Raw genomic sequence first — 26,677 nt, forward strand, 5'->3', positions numbered from 1 at the left:
GACAGAATTGTAATTTTTGTCTGAACAATCCCTTTAATGCACAGTCTCTCATGACTTGAGCATTATACATCCTTGTAACTAAACACATACACACCAGTTTCTCTCTAAATAACCACAACGAACAACCATATGACATACACACTTCTTATAAACATGCATTCGCAGTGACAGCATCAGCACATCATGAGAGAGAGAGGCATAAGAAAAGAGGAAAAAAGAGTGAGGGTTATTTAGTGTGACAGTAGAGCAGCTGGTCTTTATGTTAGACATCATACATGCCTTCTTCTCTCCCTCCATCCTGTCTATTCTCATCCCTGTCTTTTTTTCCCTTTCATTCATCGCCCTTCTCCCAAAACACAAGTAACTGCATGAATAATAACTCAAATGTGATTCAAAAGGCCTTCAAAAACCTCTCATCTTCCCTTTGTCATTCAATTTCTGCCATTTTCAACAATAGTTGCTAGTCTTTTTTATTCTGGTTCTTCTATGCAGTCCAATTAGAGAGCTGCATGAGTGTTGGTGAACACCCCTTCTCTAAAGGTACATTGACCTAGCCCGACTGTGCTCTGATAGGGGCGGAACAGGGTCGTACCATCTGAAGAGCAGGGAGAGGGAGGGACGGGGATTGGAGGTGGTTTGAAGGTCAGAATGCTGCCGGTGTGTGTAAGAGCATCAATCAGGTTTAACTGAGCGCGTTCAGCCAAACACACACACACTTACACACTCTCACACACACACACACACAAACTCACAATTGCTTTGCAAGCACTTTGTAGAGATTGGGTCAGGCTGTGCTGCTGAGTGAATGAATTGCATTGTACTACATGCACACCGATCTCTTTAACACACACACACACACACACCTACACCTACACACACACACACACACACACACACACAAACACACACACACACACACACAGACTGTACGTATGAATCGTGTTGGTCCATCAATGTTATAAATGGCTGGGCTGTACTTACCGCTGATTGCTGTATCTGCTATACAGGATCTGATGACACACGCATGAAGTCTGTGGAGACCTGCTAATGTCCTGTGCTAATAATTTTGGTGTGTGTATGTTAGGTTTTTGTACGTGGCTTGTGGATCAAGTGGAATATGTGTCATTAAATTAGTTTCAGTCCATTGAGAAGCGGAAAAATAAAAGAAGCAGCAGAAACAAGCGATAGAAGCATTCATTACAGACATGAACTAGACACTAAACAGCATATTGACGTGATCTACTCCATTTATGTTTTGATCATCGTTCTGAATCGGATCCGGACTAAAACGTAATTTTCTCAGCATTTTGTTCAAAATTTTGTTTTAAAATGAAATTTACCCACATTCAAGTGTTATTTAATAAAGAATGCATGAAGCTAGAACATTTTTTTTAAAAGCAAAAGCTCAGTTCTTTTTTTATATATATGCTCAGATATTCAAATAACAAAATATTCCTGGGGCATGAAGATTTCGTGAAAAAATTATATATATGAAAAAAAAATGCTGGCACTGGCTGGCAACTTTTAAAAAACAAACACTGGCAGGTAAAGAGTTAAGAATGGTACCAGGGTATACTTACAAAAAAAGACTATGGTACGGTGAAGGCATCAGATGGTAATACCAGGGGATTCAGAAATATACCATGAAACTGAAATTCACAGACCATGGTATTTACAAGGTATTTCAGAGAATACCACGGTACATACTTTTTGCTTTATGGTTGCTTAATGGTTTAATCATGATATTTTTAAGCCATGTTATTTTTAGGAAATGTCCCATAATAATCTCGTTATTAATCTTTTTTTAAATAAATTAATACTTTTATTCAGTAAATTAATCAAAAGTTAAAGACTTTTATATTGTTACAAAATATCAAAAAAAATGCTGTTCATTTGAACTGTTTATGAAATCATTCTGAAAAAAGAATCACAGTTTCCACAAAAAAATATTAAGCAGCACAACTGTTTTAAACACTGATAATAATAATAATAAATGTTTCTTGAGCAGCAAATCATCATATTAGAATGATTTTTGAAGGATCATGTGACACTGAATACTGGAGTAATGATGCTGAAAATTCAGCTTTGATCACAGGAATAAAGTATATTTTAAAATATATTCACATAGAAAACAGTTATTTTAAATTGTAATAATATTCCACAATATTACAGTTTTACTGTATTTTTGATCAAATAAATGCAAGCACTGGTGAGCATAAAAGACTAAAAAAAATGTGTTTATATTCATCCAACCAATTCTTTGAGTAGCTTGCATCAAGAGACCACATACTGATGCAAACACACACACTTCCTCTTGCTCTGTCAGTTACGTACTTCAGTCTGTGTTGTAAATCCCCAGATGTGCATTACAGCATCTCACTGAAGCCCTTATGCTCAAGAATATGGAAAATATCAGCTAGAAATATGCTAATAATGCAAACATCTGCATACAACCTTGTCCCAGTTGATCTGTCCTGCTTGATTTTGTTCCATATTGTTCAAGCTCAAGTCAGTGTGCCTTAATGCGCATTTTCCTCTTACTCTCCCACACTAACAAAGAAACTGTTTAATGATGAGAGGAGAAATTAAACGGGGATAAATGTTCAGATTTTCTTAAGAAAATGTGAGTGGTGCTTGTCCATGCAAAACTCACTGCCACATGGTGCTAGAGTGTTCTGGCTGGTTTCCAGGGTGTTGCTATGCAGTTGGTGGTGTGGTCTGGGTGGTTACCAGGATGTTGCTAGTGCAAGTAGCACTATTTAGGAAAAGACAGTTTAAATTAAAGGCACAAATAATTGCAAAGAATTTGCCTTTGAAAGCCTCTGAACATTGCAAAATTATATTGAATATAAACAAAACATTTGCCTGGTTCTCATGTCTTTAAGCTAGCTCAGATATTCTTCAGTATTCTATTATAGTGTAATATCATATACATATATAAGTTTAAGTATATATATATATATATATATACTCGTTTTCTGTGATGGGGAGGTTTAGGGTTAGGAGATAGTTTGTACAGTATAAAAACCATTACACCTGTAGAGAGTCCCTGTAAACCCCATATTCAAGTATGAGTGTGTGTGTGTGTGTGTGTGTGTGTGTGTGTGTGTGTGTGTGTGTGTGTGTGTGTGTGTGTGTGTGTGTGTGTGTGTGTGTGTGTGTGTGTGTGTGTGTGTGTGTGTGTGTGTGTGTGTGTGTGTGTGTGTAAATAAATGCATTTTGACAGCAGTAAACTGTGTCAGGTTGTGTGTTGTGGCATAGATCTGGGGCCAAATGTATTTGTTTGACAGAAAAAGGTGTGTGTGTGTGTGTGTGTGTGTGTGTGTGAGAGAGAGAGAGAGAGAGAGCCAGTAGAGTCACACAAGCCATCGCTGTCACTACTCATTATTTGTCAAATTATATCAGAGCCAATTCATGTAAATTCTAAGTGTGTAGTTGGAGAGGTGTGACAAAAGAGCTGATCTTACACACACACACACACACACACACACACACACACACACACACACACACACACACACACACACACACACACACACACACACACACACACACACACACACACACACACACACACAACCGCACAAACTCAATTCCTCTTCTGAAGCGATAAAGCAATGTGGCCTCGTCTTACTCTCTTTTTTCCTTGTGGCAGTCAATATTTCTTTTGCATATTAGGTTATTTTACCCTTCCTTTATCTTTTTTCCCCCTGTCTTGCTCTCTCATTCTCTCTCATCCTTGCTGTAAATGCTCTTCAAAGCCTAAAAAGGGATGGACAGTAATATTTAAAAAGCTAAATGAATATGCATGTTGATTGCTCTTTCTTCCTGAGTGGGATTATGCATTATTAATGAGAAGTACGGCGTTTTCTGTGGCGAGCCTTGTGTGTTTGATTGAATTCTATCCCGAGGGACCGCCTGCCCTCAGAGAACAGAATTCTCCAACTCCAATGGAGCAGATCCAAGGATGGATATCAAACGCTTTTCCTGCCGTACACATTGTTCTTCAGTGAGAAATCGCTCTACAAAGTCTGTCTCAAAAAGTTAAGCTGAACCTCCTGTGGATGCTCAAGAACAGCAGGACAATTCCTTCTATATACAGTAAATGAAAATGATTTAATCTGTGAGGTTCAACATACAGTACTTTATGTCTCTTCAGTGTGATTCTCCATTGATACCTGACCTTTACTTTCAGAAAACACTACAAGTTTTATCTTCCAAACACTCAACTGTGATTTCTTTTGCAGTTCCAATTTGACAGTATATTTATATATATCTGTATTATATATTACTTCCTACTCAGTATATTACTCTGCTTTCTACTTTGTCGAAACAGAAGCACAGGGTGAATGGTATACAGGGATGGTGTAACCTAAATAATTTGCATAACGCAATTGTTTGATATATTGTTTGGATCCTAGCTTGACTTTTTAAAAATCTGCATATCAGTTATCAGACACTTAAACATAAAATAATCTATCAGAAAAAAAGCAATATCATATGTTCGCTAGAAAATAAAACAAGATCCATTTTGGCTCTTTTTGTGACCATATTGTAGGCATGTAACCGTCAGTTTTGTGTACCGTTCGGGACGTACCTCAGTTTTAAAGTCATATTTTGGTATGGTACGGTTTGGTACAGGAGGGGGAGAAAAAGCATCAAAATTGTTTTTTTTTAGTTAAACAGGGATTTACTGAACAAATTTTGTCTCTGTCATCAAATGTCATTTCTTAAGGATAAAAAATTAGCTCTGCTAATGCTGTAATCTATAGCCTTACTGGCACATTACTATAATATTAAAGGTTAACAACAGATCCCTAACTATTTGCCTAAATTCAGTTGCCATTTAATTTTACATATAATAATCAACACTCAAATAACAAATTGTATGCAAACATGTAAACTGCACAAAGGCAGTTTTTGCATTAACTTCTAAATCGAATTATAAAATTATGTTTTTACTTCAATTCGTTGTTGAAATATAATTATTTACACAGTGGCTGTCATTTTCATGACAGATTTATTTAAACATACATTAAATAATCAAGACATCACTAACAAGTTAAGAAAATATAATGAATATATAGGCTAATATAGTGAATAAATTTAGCAAAAGAGTTCATTTCTCTGGCGAACTAACAAGCTGTGGACTCACCTGAGATAAATGCTGTGACACTGTCTGTTCCTGTCAGTTCCCGGATTACATCTCCCATCATCCTCTCTGCCACTCACCTGCACACACTTCACACTAATCACTAATCACAACACCCAGCTGCAGCTCATTACCAGGACTATAAAAGACTCTTACACACATCACTTCATTGCTAGGTCTTGTTTTCCCAGTGTAACATTTCCAAGCGTTTGTCCTGTTTATCCTGTCTGTTCCGGTTCCTGTTTCTGATCCCTGTCTGGTTCTACTGTTCGGTGATTGATAGCTGCCTGCCTTTTTACCACTGCCTGTTCTCTGACTACGTTCCTGCCTGTCTCTGATGTTCCTGTTTGCCCCGTTTGACCATGCCTGTACGACTACGCTCAACTTGTAAATAAATGCTGCACTTGGATCTCCTGCCTGAGTCTCCATTCGTAACAGACACAGTGTTTACAAGCTGTTTTATTGACATCTTTCCGCCAGTGAAACACTGATTGAGCGATTACACAAGATATTACACTTTCAGTAAGTTGTACTGTGTCTTTCAACATACCTTCAGATGTTCATTCATGTATATTCTGTAACTATAGTAGTCAACATTTGAAGTGGATCAAAACGTTTCATCAAAGTTGTCCTAAAACCTTCTTCTTAGGACAACTTTGATTAACCTTTTTTGATCCACTTCAAATGTTGACTACTGTAGTATTAAAGAGGAAGGGATGATCACATTCACTCTTGCTCCGCGCTGACGCATGAACTGAGGCGCATGTACAGAGATCTGTCATGGCACATTAAAGAGCGTCAAAATGGCATTTTTTTGTTTGAATTTCATGATAAAATAGACAGAATTTGAAAGATGACACTTTGTTTCTTATCAAAAGTAACGAAACATGGAGCTTATTGGTGGTCAATGGTGATTAGGCTACAACACTGTATTCATTATGTAGATCCAATGGGACAGAGCTGGGCGGGGCAGCAGGGGGAATGTTCGGTACGCCATGAGAGTATCGCGGTACGTACCGTGGGTGGTGAATTGTGGTTTTTCAGTTCGGTTTGAATATCGTTACACCCCTTCTATATTGTGAACTGTGTATCACTGTGAATCTATTGTAAATCCACTGGAATTCAATCGTAATATCATTGTTAACCATTTTGCTTTCAGTATGACCAGTGTTGGGTGTAACTAGTTGTCAAGTAATCAGTTACTGTAAATGAATTACTTTTCCTTTGGAAAAGTTTTTATGTATCCTTCTCACTTTAAATACTTTGGTGAGTACATAAGAATAATGGTAACACTTTAGTTTAGTGTCCAATTCTCACTATTATCTAGTTGGTTATTAGCATGAATATTAATGGGATATTGGCTATGTATTAGTATTTAAAAAGCACATACTAATGCCTTATTCTGCAATACCTTATTCTACATCCTTAATCCTACCCAATACTTAAACTTAACTACTTAACCAAGTATTAATAAGAGGTAATTAGGAGTTTGAGGAAAACGTTAATAGTTAGTTATTAGTGAGAACTGGACCCTAATCTAAAGTGTGACCAGAATAATTTATGTAGTTTTATATTATTTATTTGAAAGAATTAAAAGAGCCATTTCATGTCTATCCTTGTATTATTTATTAACTCGTCGAGGTTGATATAGGACTTAGAAAGTAACTAGTAATAAGTAATTAAATACTTTTTGGAGAGAGTAATTTGTACAGTAATCTCATTACACTATTGAATATGTAATTAGTAACTTGTAATTAATTACTTTTTTAAAGTAACTTACCCAACACTGATTATAACATCATATTGACTCCATACTTTGATTTCCGCTTTAACTCTACATTGTGACTCTTGATATAAATTTCTTATCGAACTCATTCCTTATCCAAGCATAATGATATTCCCTCATGTACCTTCTCTAAGCCAGCCATTAAAAAGGAGTGGAATGAATGTGGTGTGCTTTAGCCACTGAAGAGCAATTTGTGAACTGATTTATACCAACCCTGACTGACATTGATCAACAGCTCTCAAAAAAGAGAAAATAATAACCGGGTTGAAGCAACAAACAGCCAAAACCAACCTAACCATTTCAACAATCCTTAAGCAGCAAAATCTCATCAGTAATCTAAAACAAACAATTATTCTCCCGTATTTGTTCTCACTAGGTCAGAGTCCGCACCTCACCAGGGTACCAGATCCCTGCAGTTATCGTCATACAGTTATTATTAATTATGACGTGAACGTCAGACTCCCATTGGGAAAAGGGGCCATGACAGGGAACTATTTCAATTGCCATTTAGCAGTTCATTAAGTTACGCATCTCCAGAGAGGAGCGCAGGTTGCCCACCCATCACCCAATCATCTACAATGAGGAACAAACGATGGAGTGCAGAGAGAATAGAGGCAAGCAATATATATAACATGTCACATGATGTCATTCAGAAATAGTGTCCCCACCCCCCAAAATTTTGTAGTATCAGATGGATTGAGTTGTGATCTTTAATTCTTCATTTCTTGCTTATTAATTTCACAGTAATCAGTGGAGAGAATGAAAGAATAATATGCAAACAAATCAAGAAAAGAAAGAGAGTGAGAGGTTGGGGTGAGGGGCAGGGACAGTGCGAGACACTATATTGTATGTCTGATTTCATCAGAGTCTGATGCATGTAATGGAGTTTAGATTATTAGATTACAACTTCAGCCTGACCGCAGAAATATCGTTTAGAGCCTCGTGCTCGAAATGTCAATCCACCAGCGCTAGAACTTGGAACAGCATGGACTTCCAGGCATTGTGCACTGACAGACCAGGAATTCTCTCTTCTGGCAGAAAACTTACCCTCGCAGCCGATTTCAGACCAGTCTGTAATAGCAGCCTATCAACAACCGTCATCAACAGCTATTGTACATAGACTAAAAGGTAAAATATATGATTTGTAAAGTTCAAAGTTTAAATATAGCTGCAAGCAGTGATGAGAGGTCCAAACCCCTGGTGCCATCCTGGTGGCTTAACAAAACCTGTGCATGATGGGCAACATACAATCTTAATTTAATTTAAAACATACAATGATTTTACATGATATGAGACACTTTGTGGTTCTCTTTTTTTGTCATTTAATCCCTCACCATAGCAACACTGTTCAAAATATCCTATAATCATTCGCAATTTAGCATCTTCAGTGTCTTTGTTTTATGTTGACCAAGTTTGGTGGTGATTGCATGAATCTCCTACAAGGAGTACTTAAAAACTCAGAGCCTTATTACTCAAAATATCCTCATTCAAACCAAAATATCTGACTTCATGTTGGTCGTTTTCGCTGTTTCGGGGCTTGGGCCTTAATAACAGGTGAAGATGAAGTTTTATCTGAAGTTTTAGCAGATATATGCATTTAAAACTTAAATATTTTCTTCTCAGGAAAAAGACCCAAAATATTGGTTATTTATCCTGCACTATACTCATTTTTGTCCAATCAAATGCTATCTAGAATGAAAATGTCTGTGTTTAGACTTCCCAGAAAAGGTGCTTTTTGTTAACACCGTTATTGTACTTTAAACATCCAAAAAATTACATTTTCAAATGCACATTAAAATTAAGGAGGCCAACCCTACAGAGTTTAGCTCCAACCCTTATTAAACACATCTTTCCAGGCAGATGTTTTGGAACAGGATTGGACACTCCTGCATTGGAGTATCACTTCACATGCAAGAGGGAGGAGGACCCTTTGACCAACATAGTCTAACGAACAGAGAAAAAAAAAAAAAAAAAACAAGAATCAGAAGAAACGGAGAAAGAATGCAGTTGCAATTATTTGGAGTCTGACACTTCTATTCTAGAACAAGCCTCTGGAGAGAAACACTAGATTGGTGTGGAGCGTTAGAGATATCTTATTTTATATGTCCTTAAAGAACACAGTCTGCCCAGAGAAGAATGATGCAAGAATCTAGTTACAGCAAATGATACGATCCAGAAAGAGACAGAGAGAAATGCATGTCTATTAAATTTATATATTTAAGTATAATGTGGTATTAGTTAAAGGCACCAAATTCCACCCTTTTATAGTAGTTTTTAAAATATAATTTTTTTTTTTTTTTCACCAAAACATAATTCATAACATAGTTTTATATGCTCATGGCTGTGATGATAAATGGTGTTTTCGTGTTATGAAGGCTAGAGTACTGTAAGTCATTCGTTAAAAAAGTCATTTCAGGTGAGCATTACAGAACTACATCTGAGAATTTAGTTTGAAACTTTTGCTTGTGAATGAATGAAGGACTGAAATGAAGAGAGAGAGATGAAAGAGAATTAAAGTGGAGGAATAGACAGAAATCTCCTGTTGTGAATGAGATTGGGTTGGCCTGGAGTTTGACAGAACATGGTCTAAATCAGCCAGGTTTTACTGCAAAGACTGAAACTGTGGAGAGAGACCAGAAGAAATGTGTCTTTTAGTTGCATAAAACATGATATAACCTATATAAAATATATAAAAGTATTTTAAAACACATAGCACTAGTGCTGAATGCTTATTGGACAATACAATGCTACAGCTGCATACACAATGAAGAAACAGTTCTTTAGCTGTGACTATATTCAAAATAAATGAATGCATCAGCCAGGTCCCTTAAAGTAAAAATCTCATTCATTTTCACCGCAGAGAATTTGATAAAAAAATAAAAATAAATTAATCAATGGTATATGCTTCTGTAAAAGTCATCAGCATTTTTTCAACTTAAAAAAAATCTTATTTAATAGGAAAATTCCAGGTGTTGAACAAATCTCTAAAGAAAACAATCCACCAAAGAATCAACACAAACACATAAAGACAAAATAGTTCAGAAACTACTTACACAAACAGCTGAAACTACACTAACATTCAAGTTTGAGGTTGGACATTTTTTATGTCTTTGAGAGAAGTCTCTTATGCTCACCACCACGGCTGCATTTATTTATCAAAAATACAGTAAAAGCAGTAATATTTTGAAATACTGTTACAATTCAGGGTATGTTAATTACACGACAATGATGCACTAAAAATGTTTTTTCTTTGCATTTAAAAGTGTCATGTACAGACAACAACATTGTCAAAATAATTTCCGTTCACATTGATCCGCGAAAATGACTAAAAATGCTGTATTATGATGCCAGGCCAGTAGTTGGCGGTCACTTTGTAAAGAAACATTACGCGCCTATAGACTGAACACGTAAAACGCATGCGCAGGACATCACTGTTCTCACACAAATTCATGTTTTTGTAGTTTACACAGAGACAATAATGGTATCGTTTTCTAAAACTTGCAAAAGTTTGCATTTTCAGGCCCCCAAAATGCTGTTGTTGTGAAAATGAACGACCAAAACGCATATGTTTTCTGTTTTTAATTGAAAACAGTACTGTGTAAACAGCCCTTAAGAATAACTATTTTATGTTTCAATAAAATGTAATTACTATTTTACGTTTCAATAAAATGTAATTTAGTTTAATGGCAAAGCAAAATTTTAGAATTCTCAAAAGAACAGAATTTATATGAAATAGCAATCTTTCCTAAAAATGTTTTTACTGTCACTTTTGATCAATTTAATGCATTCTTGTTGAATAAAAGTATTAATTTCTTTAAACAAAAGTTCTTAATGACCCTAAACTTTAGATGGTAGTGTGTATGTGTATGCACTGTTAATAAAAAATACATTGTAGGGGAATTTACAATTTAATACCCAAAGTCCAGATATGATGAATGAAGCCCTGGAGTCAGAAATAAATAAATAAATAAATAAATAAATTGAAGAAAATTTTATTTAAAGGGTTAGTTCACCCAAAAATGAAAATAATGTCATTAATTACTCACCCTCATGTTGTTCCACACCTGTAAGACCTTTGTTCATCTTCAGAACACAAATTAAGATATTTTTTATTAAGTCTGATGGCTCATTGAGGCCTCCATAGACAGCAATGGTACTTCCCCTCTCAAGATCCATTAATGTACTAAAAACATATTTAAATCAGTTCATGTGAGTACAGTGGTTCTATCTTAATATTATAAAGTGATAAGAATATTTTTTGTGTGCAAAAAAAAACAAAATAACGACTTTTTAACAATATCTAGTGATGGTTGATTTCATAACACCGCTTCTTGAAGCTTTGGAGCTTTACGAATTAAATAAGTGGATTGGAGCGCCAAAGTCACATGGTTTCAGCAGTTTGGCGGTTTGACATGCGATCCGAATCACTGATTCGACCTAAAAGATTCATAACGCTCTGAAGCAGTGTTTTGAAATCGGCCATCACTAGATTATTGTTAAAAGATTATTGTTAAAAAGTTTTTTGTTAAAGATTATTGTTAAAAAGTCGTTTTTGTTTGTGTTTGGCGCACAAAGAATATTCTTGTCGCTCTATAATATTAATATTGAACCACTGTACTCACATGAACTGATTTAAATATGTTTTTAGTATATTAATGGATCCTGAGAGAGGAAGTACCATTGTCTATGCAGGCCTCGCTGAACCATCGGATTTCATCAAAAATATCTTAATTTGTGTTCTGAAGATGAACAAAGGTCTTACGGGTGTGGAACGACATGAGGGTGAGTAATAAATGACAGAATTTTCATTTTTGGGTGAACTAACCCTTTAAGGATAGTTTGCAGTTTCATCAGCAGAGGTCAGCTTCAATACTCAGGAAGGAGTTCATAGACTGCTCTGCGTACACATTCAATTCAGCAGCAATTATAATCTACCTGAGTCCACTAACTACGTTATTACTTCAGGTTGAATGATTCTGATTGGATAAGAAATACTTAAAGTTAGAAATGATCGACAGATGGATTGATAGACAGAAGCATGTCTCCATAGATTATACAGATGACAACAAAACCCTGGTTTAGGCATGGAGTGACTCTCCAAGGTCATAGAACTGCTCTTCTTAGTGCCAATTTGTCAGGAAAAACAAGTCATTCCATCATCCAGGGTGCAAATTGTAACAAGGGATACTAGCGCACATACACAGATACATAGATAACTTCAGCCAAGGCTGAAGTCCGTTGAAGTCCCCGGTAGAGGAACAGACAATATTCATCATTATTCTCTATGTTTGAAGATGCTTCAATATTTAGAAGAATAAATATTGGTTAATAACTTGACTATAAATCACTTAAAAGTTATATATTGAAGCAGCAGTGGATTCCAGAATCTACCCCTTCAATAGACTGCCTGTAAATTGATAGTTTTATATTGTACCAATATTTTTTATTTGATTGCATCATTCATAATGCTTCATGGGATTGTAGTTTAATCATTACAAAAGACTTATTTTTCCTGATTTTAATATACTCTTTAGTTTCAAATCAAAGTGTGTAAGGTTATGATTTATCTTGGAGATTGCTGGTTTGATCCCTTGCTTTGAACTTTTACTGAATAACTGTTTGTAATCCCTGTGGAGAAAAAGAATGGGAAAAACACCAAAGTAACCAAAATAAATGTCAGTGCTGTTCTTTACATATCATTAGCCTTTAGTGCTGCAATATTTAATTGTCATTTTCAAAATGACCAGAATTCATCAGGCTGTGAAAAGTAAACAAACAAACACACAAATATATACAGAAATCACATTTGAAAGCATATTTGGACTGCAAAATAGAAACATACTTTTCATAACTCTATGTGTGATTGCATACGCACAATTACCCCTTTTAAAATGTGTCAGACAGTGTCAATAAACCCAATGCCTATGACATGTGCACATGAACTATTGTTCGTGACCTGCGTCCATTTGCTGTGATATAACCTGGGGATTTAATTGTAACTGGACTGTGTGTATGTGAGTTTTGGTGTATGTGGAGTAACGATCATTCCTGCCACACTAAAAGCACGCATATGCAATTACACTAACATACATACGTTAAGTGCATATACACACAAGCACATAGTGATCTGACAGAATTGGGTCAGTGTCCACACATCTCCGCCCAAAGGGGAGGACACAGGAGGTGTGTCCTAAATAACCTTTAGTGACCTCTGCACAGCATATAGACCGCAGATAATCGCGTATACAGCAGTCTAACAAACATCCGCCTCAGAAATGGACATAAATTGCATGCATGAACAAACATGCCCATAGGAAAGAAAGAAATATGATCTCTTTATCTCAGTTGTTTCTAATGTACTGTTCCCTTTCGATACTTCACTCGTACTGCGTATGGGGAAAGGTCTCCCTTTTTCCCCGCTGCTGAAGCCTTTTTCAATAACGCAGTGTAACTGCACCGTCATTGGTTCACTCATAGACAAGTTGTTGAACCAATGGCGGCGCGGCATAGCTGCGCGGCCTATGGCGACAAAGCGCGCGAATATTCCCGCCGAAATGGGCGGGGTATAGGGCTATATAAGCAGGCGTTTCGCCATAGGATTTCAGTGTTTTCTCCTTCAGCGACGACATCTACTTCTCTTCGCTGATCTCCGCCTGAAGCCGAAGAAGCTCGCCGCCTTCTGCTCTCGCCGCCGTCTGAAGAGGCTCCCGCAGCGGACTCGCCTGGACTCGCCGGTGGAAGAAAGCGCCGGCGCCCTCGCGGACTGCAGCTTCTAGCGCCGTCGCCGAGCCGCCGCCTCCCGCTTCCCGCTTCCGGCCGCTTCCTGTGCGTCCCCTGCCGCCATCCGGCGCGCCGCCTGAGAGCTTCATCCGCGGCTTAAACGCCGCTCTAAAGAGCGATTTCCAGCGGTTTTCACCGCTTTAAGAGCTTCCGCGGCCCTCGCCGCTCTAAAAGAGCCACCCAATTGCCGTTTCCACGGCAGCGGCGTCTCACGATGCCCCGCCACTCATGTGGTACTTGCAGGGCCCCCTGCACGACGACGATGGACACAGCGAGTGTGTCGCTTGCCTGGGCAAGCCCCACGCAGACGGCGCGCTCGCTGGAGACTCATGCCCGCACTGCGAGTACGCATGAGTCTCGCTTCCCTGCGCTCGCGGGTCGCCTTCTTCACTGAGGGCGATCTCGCCGCTCGCGCCCTCCCGTCTCCTTCCTCCCGCGGTCCGGCGAGGAAAAGACAGCGGGGTAGAGCGACTCAGCGCCAGGAGTTGAGCGAGCTCACGCCGGCCCAGCCCCCGCGTGCCTCGCCCTCTCCTCCCAGGGAACTCTCTCCAGTTCTGTTCTCTCGCCCTGAGCAGCGTCCCTCCGCAGAAGCGAGTGACCTCGTCTCATTCGGGGGAACAGACGACGAACAAGACGACTCCATGTCTCTTGCGGCTTCCGAAGCGGAAGGATGGGCTGGCGAGCCGGAAGACCCCGCTCCACCGCCTCCCTTGGAACCCATCGAGCATGGCCAGGGCATGGATGCCGAGCTCTTCCGCATCCTGTCTAGAGCCGTTGAAGAGCTGGACCTCGAGTGGGCCCCTCCAGAGGAGCCGTCTCGCAGCCGCCTGGACGAATGGTTTCTGCCAGGCCGCCGCCAAGCACCTCGCCAGCGTTCAGCGCCCTTCTTTCCTGAGGTCCACGAAGAGCTGACGAAGTCGTGGCGCGCTCCTTACTCTGCCCGCCTCCACACTACGCACCGCTCCGCCCTCACCGCCGTCGACGGCGGCGGGGGGAAGGGAGACGAGCGCTTGCGACCCCTAGATGAAGCGGTGGCTGCTCACCTCTGTCCTCCCGCGGCTGTGGGTTGGAAGACGAAGGGGCCCTTCCTTCCAAGCCCTGTCGGACCACCTCTACTCTGGCTGGACGGGCTTACACCTCGGCGGGCCAAGCTGCCTCTGCGCTCCACACCATGGCCATATTTCAAGCATTCCAGGCCAAACTCCTCCGCTCTCTGGATGAGTCTGGAATCGACGCGCCAGCCTTCAAAGATCTCCGCAGCGCCACGGATCTTGCCCTGCGAGCTACGAAGGCTACGGCCCAGGCCATCGGTCGTTCCATGGCCAGCCTGGTCGTGTTGGAGCGCCACCTGTGGCTCAACCTAACGGAGATCAAAGACCTAGACAAGACGGCCTTCTTAGACGCCCCGGTCTCGCCTTCTGGTCTCTTCGGGCCTGCAGTGGATGGCTTCACTGAGCGCTTTACTGCCGCGCAGAAATCGTCTCAGGCTATGAGGCATTTCTTGCCTAAGCGCTCCAGCTCCGCTTCTGCGTCTAGCCGCCCCAGGACTGCGCCGGCTCAGCAGAACAAACCAGCCCCACCTGCAACACAGGCAGCGCCGCCCCAGGAGCATCGCCAGCGCTCGCGCCCTGCGAAGCGCCCTCCCTTCCCGAGGCGCCAGGGACCCCGGCCCAGGATTGTGCTGGACCCGGTGCCTCCGAAGTCGTCCTGATTCGTCGGACAGGAAGAGGATGGGGACCGTCCCGTTACGACCGGACCACCCCAAAAGCTCCCACGGGTAATTTCCCCTCCGCCTCGTTTATTTCCGGGCGTGGGAAACATACTCCAAGTGACAGCTGGGCCCACACCTGTTGCGCCCACTCCAAACGCCGTTTTCACGGCGGACAAATTTTTACCTCATCACAAAAAGAGCAAATTTCCTCTTCCACCCCTCGCGGTGTACGACCCTCTCAACGGCGGTCTGTCACCCAACATTATTCAACCCCTAGCCACTCGGGCCGAGGCCTGGCAGGCCATCCCCGATGTGTCAGAATGGGTCATGGGGATCGTAAACCAGGGCTACTCGCTCCAGTTTGCACGACGGCCCCCCCCGCTTCGCCGGGGTGCTTCAAACATCGGTCAATCCGGACGACGCTCATGTCCTCCGGGCCGAAGTCATGTCGTTGCTGGAAAAAGGAGCTGTGGAAATGGTTCCTCCGTCAGAGAGCGAGACAGGCTTTTACAGCCGCTACTTTCTAGTCCCAAAAAGGATGGCGGTCTCAGACCCATCCTAGACCTCAGGCTTTTGAATCACTCCCTCATGAGACGGAAGTTCAAAATGCTGACGCTGAAGCAGATCCTCGCGCACATTTGCCCCGAGGACTGGTTCTGCTCGCTGGACCTGAAGGATGCGTATTTTCACATCCAGATAGCCCCCCGTCACAGACGATTCTTGAGATTCGCATACGAAGGGGTGGCATACCAATATACGGTCCTGCCCTTCGGGCTGTCTCTGGCTCCCCGCACTTTCACCAAGTGCATGGACGCGAGCGCTTTCCCCTCTGAGACAGATGGGAATCCGGGTTCTGAATTACCTCGACGACTGGCTCATCTTAGCCCGTTCGCGAGACGAGCTGGAACGCCACAGATCCGTGCTCCTCAGCCATCTACAATGCCTGGGTCTCAGGGTCAACTTAGCCAAGAGCTCGCTATGCCCCACTCAACGAATTTCGTTTCTGGGAGCAGTTTTCGACTCGGTCCGTATGACGGCAGTAGTCTCGCCAGAGCGCGCCCTGGCAATTCAGCAGCTCACGGCATCTGTCACGAACAAAGCCTATCTCCCTCTGAAATTTTTACAGAGGCTCCTAGAGCTGATGGCTTCCGCCTCCCCGGTGCTGCAGCTAGGCCTTCTTCGGATGCGGCCTCTTCAGTACTGGTTGAAGTTCCGGGTTCCTCCCAGCGCATGGCGGCACGGCCGCCTATGTCTCAAGGTCAATCGGGCCTGTCTTCTAGCCCTGAAACCTTGGATGGATCCAGTATGGTTCCAACGCGGAGTCCCCTTACAGGCGGTCTCACGGAGGACGGTGCTCTCAACAGACGCCTCCAACTTGGGCTGGGGCGCTGTGTGCGAGGGCAGACCGGCCTTCGGCTCGTGGAGCCACGAGGAAAGCCATCTACACATCAACTGTCTAGAGATGCTAGCAGTGATGAAAGCCCTTCAGTTCTTTCAGGCTTACTTGACGGGACGTCATGTTCTAGTTCGGTCAGACAGTATGACGGTGGTGTCATACCTGAACCACCAAGGCGGTCTTTCGTCCAGCCGCTTATGCGCTCTGGCGAAACGACTGCTGGAATGGGCTCTTCCGAGGCTTCAGTCGCTCAGAGCGACTCATGTTCCTGGCAGGAACAATCTGGGTGCGGACATGTTGTCACGGAGCAACATCCCCCTCCGACGAGTGGATGCTCCACCCCCAAGTGGTCCTCACGATCTGGGAGTTCTTCGGGAAGGCAGAGGTAGACCTCTTCGCCTCAGAAGACAACTCTCATTGCCCAACATTTTTCTCGAAGGAAGTAGATGCTCTGGCCCACACATGGCCCAGCACGCTCCTTTATGCTTTCCCTCCGATCGCACTGATCCCCCAGGTCATCAGGCGTATCAGAGAAGACCAGCACAGAGTCCTTCTGGTGGCCCCGCTCTGGAGGAACCAGGTTTGGTCCTCAGAGCTATTCAGGCTCTCTCTAAGAGCCCCGTGGCCGATTCCCTGAGACGGGACCTCCTCTCTCAGGCAAACAGAACAATCTGGCACCCACAGCCGCAGCTCTGGGCTCTGCACCTCTGGTCCCTCGATGGGAGCCGACTAGCCTCCCCGAGGACGTCCTAAATACCATTTCTCAGGCTAGAGCCCCATCTACGAGGCGCCTCTACGACCAGAAGTGGTCAGTCTTTGTTGATTGGTGTTCAACACGCAACATAGACCCTGTGGAGAGTGACGTATCTTCCATACTGTCTTTCCTCCAAGAACGCTTGGAAATGGGGCGCTCCCCTTCCACGCTTAAGGTTTACGTAGCAGCCATTGCAGCGTTCCACGCTCCTATTGCTGGCCAATCGGTGGGACGAAACGGGCTCGTGATCCGTTTTTTGAGAGGTGCTAGGCGTTTGAATCCTCCTCGCCCTCTCACTATTCCCTCCTGGGACCTCTCGTTGGTCCTCAGGGCCTTGAAAGGAGCCCCATTTGAACCAATGGGTTCAGCCGACCTCAGGCCCCTAACACTAAAAACCGCTCTGCTACTAGCACTAGCATCGGTAAAGCGTGTTGGCGATTTGCAGGCCCTCTCTGTGAACCCTGCATGCCTCGAATTCGGGCCTGGTGACTCTAAGGTCGTTCTGAAACCTAGGCATGGCTACGTCCCTAAAGTGCTCTCAACTCCGTTTAGAGCTCAGGTCATCTCGCTCTCTGCTCTTCCTCCCTCGGCGGACGAACCAGAGCTGCAGCTACTCTGCCCAGTCAGGGCATTGAGGACCTACATAGACCGATCACTGTCTTTCAGACTGTCGGATCAGCTCTTTGTTTGTTTTGGCGGCCGCACCAAAGGGTCTCCGGTCTCGAAACAACGCATTTCCCGTTGGATAGTGGATGCTATTAACCTGTGCTACTCCTCACTGGGCACTAATTGCCCCATAGGAGTCAGGGCCCACTCCACTAGAGGAATGGCTTCCTCGTGGGCTTGGTCCAACGGAGTTTCCATCCAAGACATCTGTGAGGCGGCCGGCTGGTCTTCGCCGTCCACCTTTGTCAGGTTCTATCACCTCGATGTCCCGACCTTACAAGCTCGGGTCCTGTCGGTGTGATTAGCGGCTTCCAACAGGTCCCGCTTCACGCCACCATAGGAAGTATCTTCCTTCAGTGTAACCATGGGTTCGGTTAGGCTTTGCCTCCGCTTGTCCTTTTTGCCCCCTCTGGGTGGCCAAATGCAAGCTATATCGTTCCCAGCCGTGGCACGGCGTGGTTGAATTCGTTCCCCATACGCAGTACGAGTGAAGTATCGAAAGGGAACGTACTCGGTTACTAACGTAACCTCGGTTCCCTGAGATACGGAACGAGTACTGCGTCACTTGCCGTGCCACGAGGCTGCGGCTCAGGGTCGTCGCTTCAGTCGATTGACACTGAAATCCTATGGCGAAACGCCTGCTTATATAGCCCTATACCCCGCCCATTTCGGCGGGAATATTCGCGCGCTTTGTCGCCATAGGCCGCGCAGCTATGCCGCGCCGCCATTGGTTCAACAACTTGTCTATGAGTGAACCAATGACGGTGCAGTTACACTGCGTTATTGAAAAAGGCTTCAGCAGCGGGGAAAAAGGGAGACCTTTCCCCATACGCAGTACTCGTTCCGTATCTCAGGGAACCGAGGTTACGTTAGTAACCGAGTACGTTAAATGTGGTTAAAGTTACCATCGTTTCTTACTGTATTCACGGAGACAAGAGAGCAGTCATTATTTTCATTTTTAAACACTTGCAGTCTGTATAATTCATAAACAACTTCATTCTTTATAAATCTCTCCAACAGTGTGTAATGTTAGCTTTAGCCACAGAGCGTAGCCTCAAATTCATTCAGAATCAAATGTAAACATCCAAATAAATACTATACTTATGCGATTAGACATGCTGCATGACAAACACTTTGTAAAGATCCATTTTGAGGGTTATATTAGCTGTGTGAACTTTGTTTATGCTGTTCAAGGCAAGCGCAAACTCTTGGGGCGTGGAGCACGAGATTTAAAGGGGCCGGGTACCCTGAATCGGCGTATTTATAATGATAGGCAGTTAAAAAAAATAATAAAAAAAACACTATGGGGTATTTTGAGCTGAAACTTCACAGACACATTCAGGGGACACTTAAGACTTATATTACATCTTTTGAAAACATGTTCTTCGGCACCTTTACATTGTGTGTAATGCTCGCATGTCTCCTTCAATTTCAGAAGAGATCTCAACAATGGCTCAAACTGTACTCAGATTTGCACTACCCACAATCTCACATTAAGCTTGACTTAATCAAAATGTACATTCTCAATAAACATTTATATTTTCCATTTTTTCAATTGTCTGTAAAGATGCTTTTGAATAGTAAAGCAGTATAATAGTAATAGTAAAGCATTTCCACTGGAACTTCCCCCAGGAACTAAATGAAGTTCCGGGTAAAAATGTACCCCTTAGAAAGTCCCTGCTCACAAGGTAGTACTTTATCAATGTTCAGGAACTTTTGGGGGTGGGACTTGAGCGCTGAACATGCTGACTGGTTGAGTTCACACAGCATTTTGATTGTTTGTCTCTGCAGCATTTTATTTCAACCACCATTTTTAAAAGTCTGTTGCACTGCATGCAGTAAGAGTTGTTTGCTATTCGAATCAACAATGGGTGGATTCTAATGTCTTTTTTATAGTCAGTAGTCTTTTATTAAACTGTCATTTCTGATTTGACGATGTAATTAGCAATACTTTATATCATAATTAGTTTGTTCTCACATTAAAAGATGTTAAGTACATAGACATGTACCTTTTTATTTTCTTTCTTGTGATTTATATTGGAGCTGGTTGGTTTTGCTTTAAAGGGGACCTATTTTACAAAATTCATCTTTAAATTGGGTTTTTACATATAATGATAAAAATGTACCCACTCCTTTTTTAATCCCCATAAATCATAAGCAGAGTCTCAGAACAAGCCGTTCACAGATTCTCTACAAAATGACATCACTTTGCACAGGCCCCACCCACAACTGTTGACGGACAGTGCCGTATTAGCATAGACCCCGCCTTGAGTGAGTTGTACACTGTCCACCATTTTCTTGATGCCGGAGCAGCTGTAGCGACGAGGATATCAAATAAGCAGTTGAGGTGTTTTGTTGTTGGATGTAAGAGTGAACATAACAGTCTTCATTTACTTCCGACACCTGAGACGCTGCAGACGCAGTGGATTTGTTTAATTTTTGAAGAGAATGCACTACAGATCTAACATACACATGCAATTTCTGTCCTGCTGTTTACTTTCACAGATATAACTGACTGTGTTTATGTGAACTTTATAGGTGTTAACAACTGTATGTTTTTGAAAACCTTGTGTGTATTTGACAGTTTAAAGCTGCAGACCGCAACTTTTTTTGGTTAAAAATGATCCAAAATCAACTTTTGAACAAGTACATAACCAGCCAGTGTTCAAAACTATCTAACTATCTTGTCTCGATTCACAACAGTAAGCTTGTAATAATGATTTATAATAAGAGCGACATGGCGGATTTCCACGGGAAATTTGAGCATGCAGCATTTCGTCTGTGTGTCATTATGTCCGTAAACAGAAAGAAGGAGTCCCGTCGAGAGGCTAGTCAGTAATGGCATGTGAGGATGCTGCCGGTAGTGGCACATTTATAGCCTTTTCTCACAGCAGCTGAAATAATTAAACTAATCATTTTGATGGCGGATTGTAATCCAGAAAGATCCAAATGATCCAATCATCAGTGACAGCTGGAGATTCAGCCGTAGCCAAAAAGCAAAAGACTTTGGACTGTGGAGTGGATACAGAAATTGAAATCTACAGGTAACGCTAATACACACTAAATACACAGTCACGTAATGCTGATGTTGTTAACATTAACAATTTGAGAACAATATAACAGTAATAATAATTTGCACGGTTTGGCATGATCCGAGTTAAGCCATCGTTAGATTTAATCATCATTGGCAGCGGGATTTATTGTAGGCCTAAAGTGGCAGAAATGTTACTTACATGTTTAGATGATATTTTCCAGTGAAAATTCTTATATTGGTCATACTTTCAAGACGTAGAATCTGTGATTCTGAAGTACAGTATCCACACCGGTGCGGTGACTGACAGCAAACATTAGATTCATCCGCGCTGACGAGCTGTGCCGACGCACAACGCACATACAGATAACTGTTCCGCATATGACTGCAATCGCAGGTTTCAAACAGAGATGGCGACAAAGAGGAAAAATTGCGGACAGCAGCTTTAAGCACAATAAAACATGAAAGAGAACTTAGAATATTACTCACAAGATGTGTGCGCTCAGAAAACAATAAATTAGAAGTTTCAGCTGATATAGCTTTAAAATGCATGCAGATAATAAACTTTCATGATGAAAGTTCTTGTTAGTATTTAACAGAGTATCCAAAGCATGCAGGAGCTGGGAATGAAGGAAGCGCTATTCTGGATTGGGGCGGGGAGCAGCAGCTCTAGAGTTGGCAAAAGTACTGATTACGGTACCAATCGGTACTGAAATTTTAAAAATGTGATGCTTTGAGCGCTGTTGAGGGGATTCGTAAACACCTCTGATTGGCCATTGTGTTCACACACTCATCAGACATGTCTGTGATTGGCTACAATGATCAACACATGAAAGCACATGGAAGTGTTTGTATTTGAAAGAGTTTTGAAAGCGGGAGCATTTGAAAAAAGGTGTCTATCAGTGGACCGGTCCGCGATAGATGCCTGCTTTCAAACGCTCCTGTACCTGTGTAAGCGCTCAGTGAAGAGCGTCATTGATGACTATTTACAACGTTTGAAATGTTGATCATTGTAGCCAATCACAGACATATCAGCGTGTCAACACAATAGCCAGAGATATTTACCAATCGCTCAAAGCGTCACATTTTTAAAATTTCAGTACTGACGTGGTACCGAAGTCGCCAGTTTTGACAATTCTAATAAGCAGCTCATTTGCATTTAAAGACACATACACAAAAACAGCATGTTTGTTAGCACTCAAAAATGGGTATTTACAACATGGTATAATAAATTATCTGTGGGGTATTTTGAGCTGAAACTTCACAGATGCAATCTGTGGACACTTGAGACTTACATTACATCTTATAAAAAGGGGGATAATAGGGACAAAACTATTTTTTGAAATGCCTTTGAAGAAAATAAATGGGGGAAAAACATGCAGAACCAAAACTGCTAAAAAAAAAGTGGGTGGATGTTCACTGTTGTCCTTTATATGAACTCACATACATTTCTCATCAAATTCCTCCAAGACTAACTGATCTGAGCTTTGTTGTCCACATCTATTTTACAGTTCTACACTTGTATTATGTTTCAACAATTGTGTATTTTATTTCTCCAAAGGAAATTTAAAAGAAACATCAGAGACAACGTTAATGCACCAGACAAGACTAAACCTTTTTTTTTTTTTTGTGCAGTTTAAAATATCTAGAAAAACCTTTAAACAAGGTTTGTTTATTTGAGAACTGACATTGCACAAGACAGGCTTGGTTTGAATATATGTGTATTTTGTCTTATTGTGCTGGTAGATTTTTTTTTTTTTTTTTTTTTAATTGTTTATACTCAAAACAAAATACACGTTAACTGTAAAACCTGACATATGCAATATATATATATATATATATATATATATATATATATATATATATATATATTTTAAATGGAACATGTCATTGAATTTAGAGAATCTAAAATTGCATATGTGTTTTTTGTTGATTATCAGGCTTTTATGGCTCACATAACATGATATATAAGAAACTATGGAGTTTGAGGAGGAAACTGGTGCAGTTGCTGATATTTATATGGCAGACATTCCCATAGCTTTATGAAATTATAATAAATTCTAAAAACTCATTCAGCAAAGCTTTGATCATGTTGATAATTTAGAGGCATTGGAAATTTGCATATCAAATATTATACAGTAGGTTTTATAGGGTAAAAGAGACTGTATATTCTCTGAAAACTTGTCTTAATATCTTATGCATTGCTGCTTAAACAGATCTTGTTTTAAGGATTTTTAGTATTTTAACTGTCATCAATTTTTGCAGTACACTTACATAAAACATTAAGATAACCTTATGCAAGAGCAGCCTACATTTAAATTTATACAACAGACACTTTTATTTAGTGAATAGAAGTGCATCCATGGCATTAGTTCACATGTTCCCTGAGAACTGAACCCATGATTTTGCCGTTGCTAGCGCTGTGCTCTGGAACCTCTGAGCTATAAGATCTTCCTCTGGCTATGCATGTCCTACGTTCCCCTTTACTCACTTAAATTAATGGCAGAGTTTCTCCTATCACATGCACTCATCTGTCTATAAATGTGCTGATTTCCCATTTACTAACGCACCCCTCCTCCTTGTGTCCCCTTCTCTCCTCCTTCTCCGTGCTCCTTTGCGCTTTCTATCTTCCTTCAGAGCATAACCACCTGAATAACGTCACACTTCCTCCTTTGAGTCCTGCAATGGCTCTGTCCCAGCCACACAACAACCTGGGCTACAACAAATACTCCTCTCTCAAGACTATGGGTAAGACACACATACACACACACAATATCCACACAAACAGTGTCACATCTTGTAATGTACACCATAAACGCCACGCATGTTCATCAAGGTCACTTTACCCATAACCACTGATTACCATTGCAAATGATTCTCAGTGTCATTGACTGCAGGGAGAACACACAACCTTGCATATATTAGGACGATAATCACATAAGCAAATATCACCTCTCAGATCAAGAGGAAAAATCCCTCTGACATGTTATTAATATAACAGCGCTATTAATGTCTCACGGATGATCTTAGGAGTGCGTAGAGTACATATACGGATATGCTAATGGACACAGACACAAACACACACTTAGTAGTGTGGCTTTATCAATCACAGAAGGGGCAAATTCACAAAACAATGAATATTAAAAATAAAGATAATGTTCGTTTTTAATGCACCCCTCCATGCATACATACACCATTCAATTGTGTTGAAACAAGTCTCCTACACTGCATTTATTTGATCAACAATAGTTAAATCAGCAATATTGTGAAATATTATGACAGTTTAAAATTACCGTTTTCTATTTGAATATAATTTAAAATGTAATTTATTCCTGTGATCAAAGCTTAATTTTCAGCATCATTACTCCAGTCACATGATCTTTAAGAAATCACTCGAATATGCTGATTAGACGCTCAAGAAACATTTCCTATAAGTATCATTTTTTCTTATAAGTATCATCAGTATACATTTAGTTTTACAATTTCAAATAGTACGTTTAAAATCATGACAATCATGACAACTCAGAATAGTTTTAGCATGTTATTGAATATGGCATTGTTGATGTATTTGGTCTTGGCGGGCTGGATTTGCTACACTGCTGCTGTTGATTATGGCTGCTTCTGGAATTACTACTGCTAAGAGATACACAGACATGCTATTGTGAGCATGTAAGATATGCTGCTGCTGCATAAATAGACATAAATAAATTGTAAATGGAGTCTAAAACGTTTTCAGTTTGTCCACTTTCGGCCACTTCCAGAGGTATTCAAAAACACATTTGACTGGATTGCTTTTGTAGTGTAGATGCTCATGTGGTCGAATGAGTTCAAACTGCCACAAAAGTCTGCCTACTCTCCGCCTACTCACCTAATGCTTAAATATTATGGGAAGTGCGCTAGCCAGATTTAAACTTTGTTGTCCGATTTCTAATTTTGTGACTTGCGTCTATCAGAGCAGAAGTGAAAGCTGCTGCTTTCCGTGTGTTTTTCTGTTGTCTCCTTTCGAGTTCATATGTAAATTGTGTTAGCTTCTTTTGTCCATTAGATAGAAGGATCTAAAGAAGCCCATACACCCTCCCTTTGAAGAAATCAGGACAGAAGTGGTTGAAAGAGGACAAAAGAGATGGATTAAATTTTAAACAGCAGGTGTAAATGGGAATGTGTCTCCCTCGTCTCCTTGTGATCTGATCAATCGACCAAATTAATACCTTAAGGGTACATATTACTAAAGGTACTATGTTGAGAACCATAGACATACTGTATACATCAAATTCTTCTGCATCTTAACATTAATGTAAGAATGAATGTATTCCCCTTACGATCTGCTCACCATCTCAGCTAATTTGGCCCTTCTGACAGTCAAATTGTGGTCTTTTCAGATCACAATTATCATTCACAACACAGGTTGAGAAAGCGGTTTCTTAAAGCACCTGCTGCTAGGACTGTGTTGATAAGGACACATTTACAATTCAATGCGTTTCAAACTACATATGTGACACATACACACAAACACACACTCACTGGATGTCAATGTGTTTGTGTCAGAATGCAAGTCACTTGGCACAGCAGGCTGGCACACATGACCAGCAATGGCATGACAAGGGTGATGACAGCAGTGCACAGGCCACACACACACGTTTAATAGGGACTTTCCATAGACAATGATTTTTATACTGTACTGATTTTTATACTTATACTGTACAAGAGAACACTGTACCTGAACCTCACAGACCAAAGCTTGTTATTTAAAAGCAGAGTATGTGATTTTTACAAGTTTAAAATTTTTTTTTCAATCACAGTTTAATGTCCAGAGTCAAGTTTAAAATTTGTCCTTTTTCAAAACCAGAAAGATGCAGAAAAATGTATTCAAATGATCTCAAGTAGACTCAATTACTGTAAAGCACTTTTTACTGGTCTCCCACAAAAATCAATGAACAGACTCTGCAGTTCAGTTGTTAACTAGAACCAAAAAAAGCGTAAATGAGTACACCCCCTTTGAAAAGTAACATTTTAAACAATATCTCAATGAACACAACAACAATTTCCAAAATGTTGACAAGACTAAGTTTAATATAACATCTGTTTAACTTATAACATGAAAGTAAGGTTAATAATGTAAATTAGATTACACATTTTTCAGTTTTACTCAAATTAGGCTGATGCAAAAATGAGTACACCCCACAACAAAAACTACTTCATCTAGTACTTTGTATGGCCTCCATGATTTTTAATGACGGCACTAAGTCTTCTAGGCATGGAATGAACAAGTTGGCGACATTTTGCAACATCTATCTTTTTCCATTCTTCAGGAATGCCCTCTTTTAGAGACTGGATGCTTGATAGAGAGTGATGCTCAACTTGTCTCTTCAGAATTCCCCATAGGTGTTCGATTGGGTTCAGA

The 26,677-nt window shown here is 41.1% G+C and overlaps 1 protein-coding gene across 1 annotated transcript in view; it reads left to right on the forward strand.

Annotated features, from left to right (window-relative positions):
* The window catches only part of LOC137010397 (protein shisa-8), an 86,326-nt gene that overhangs the window by 54,726 nt on the left and 4,923 nt on the right, over positions 1–26,677 (forward strand). Inside the window, exon 3 of the mRNA XM_067372556.1 lies at positions 23,914–24,024. Within this exon, the coding sequence (XP_067228657.1) occupies positions 23,914–24,024 (111 nt within the window). The remainder of the gene's footprint in view (positions 1–23,913; positions 24,025–26,677) is intronic.

The sequence above is a fragment of the Chanodichthys erythropterus genome, chromosome 3, assembly GCF_024489055.1.
Source record: "Chanodichthys erythropterus isolate Z2021 chromosome 3, ASM2448905v1, whole genome shotgun sequence".
NCBI lineage: Eukaryota > Metazoa > Chordata > Actinopteri > Cypriniformes > Xenocyprididae > Chanodichthys > Chanodichthys erythropterus.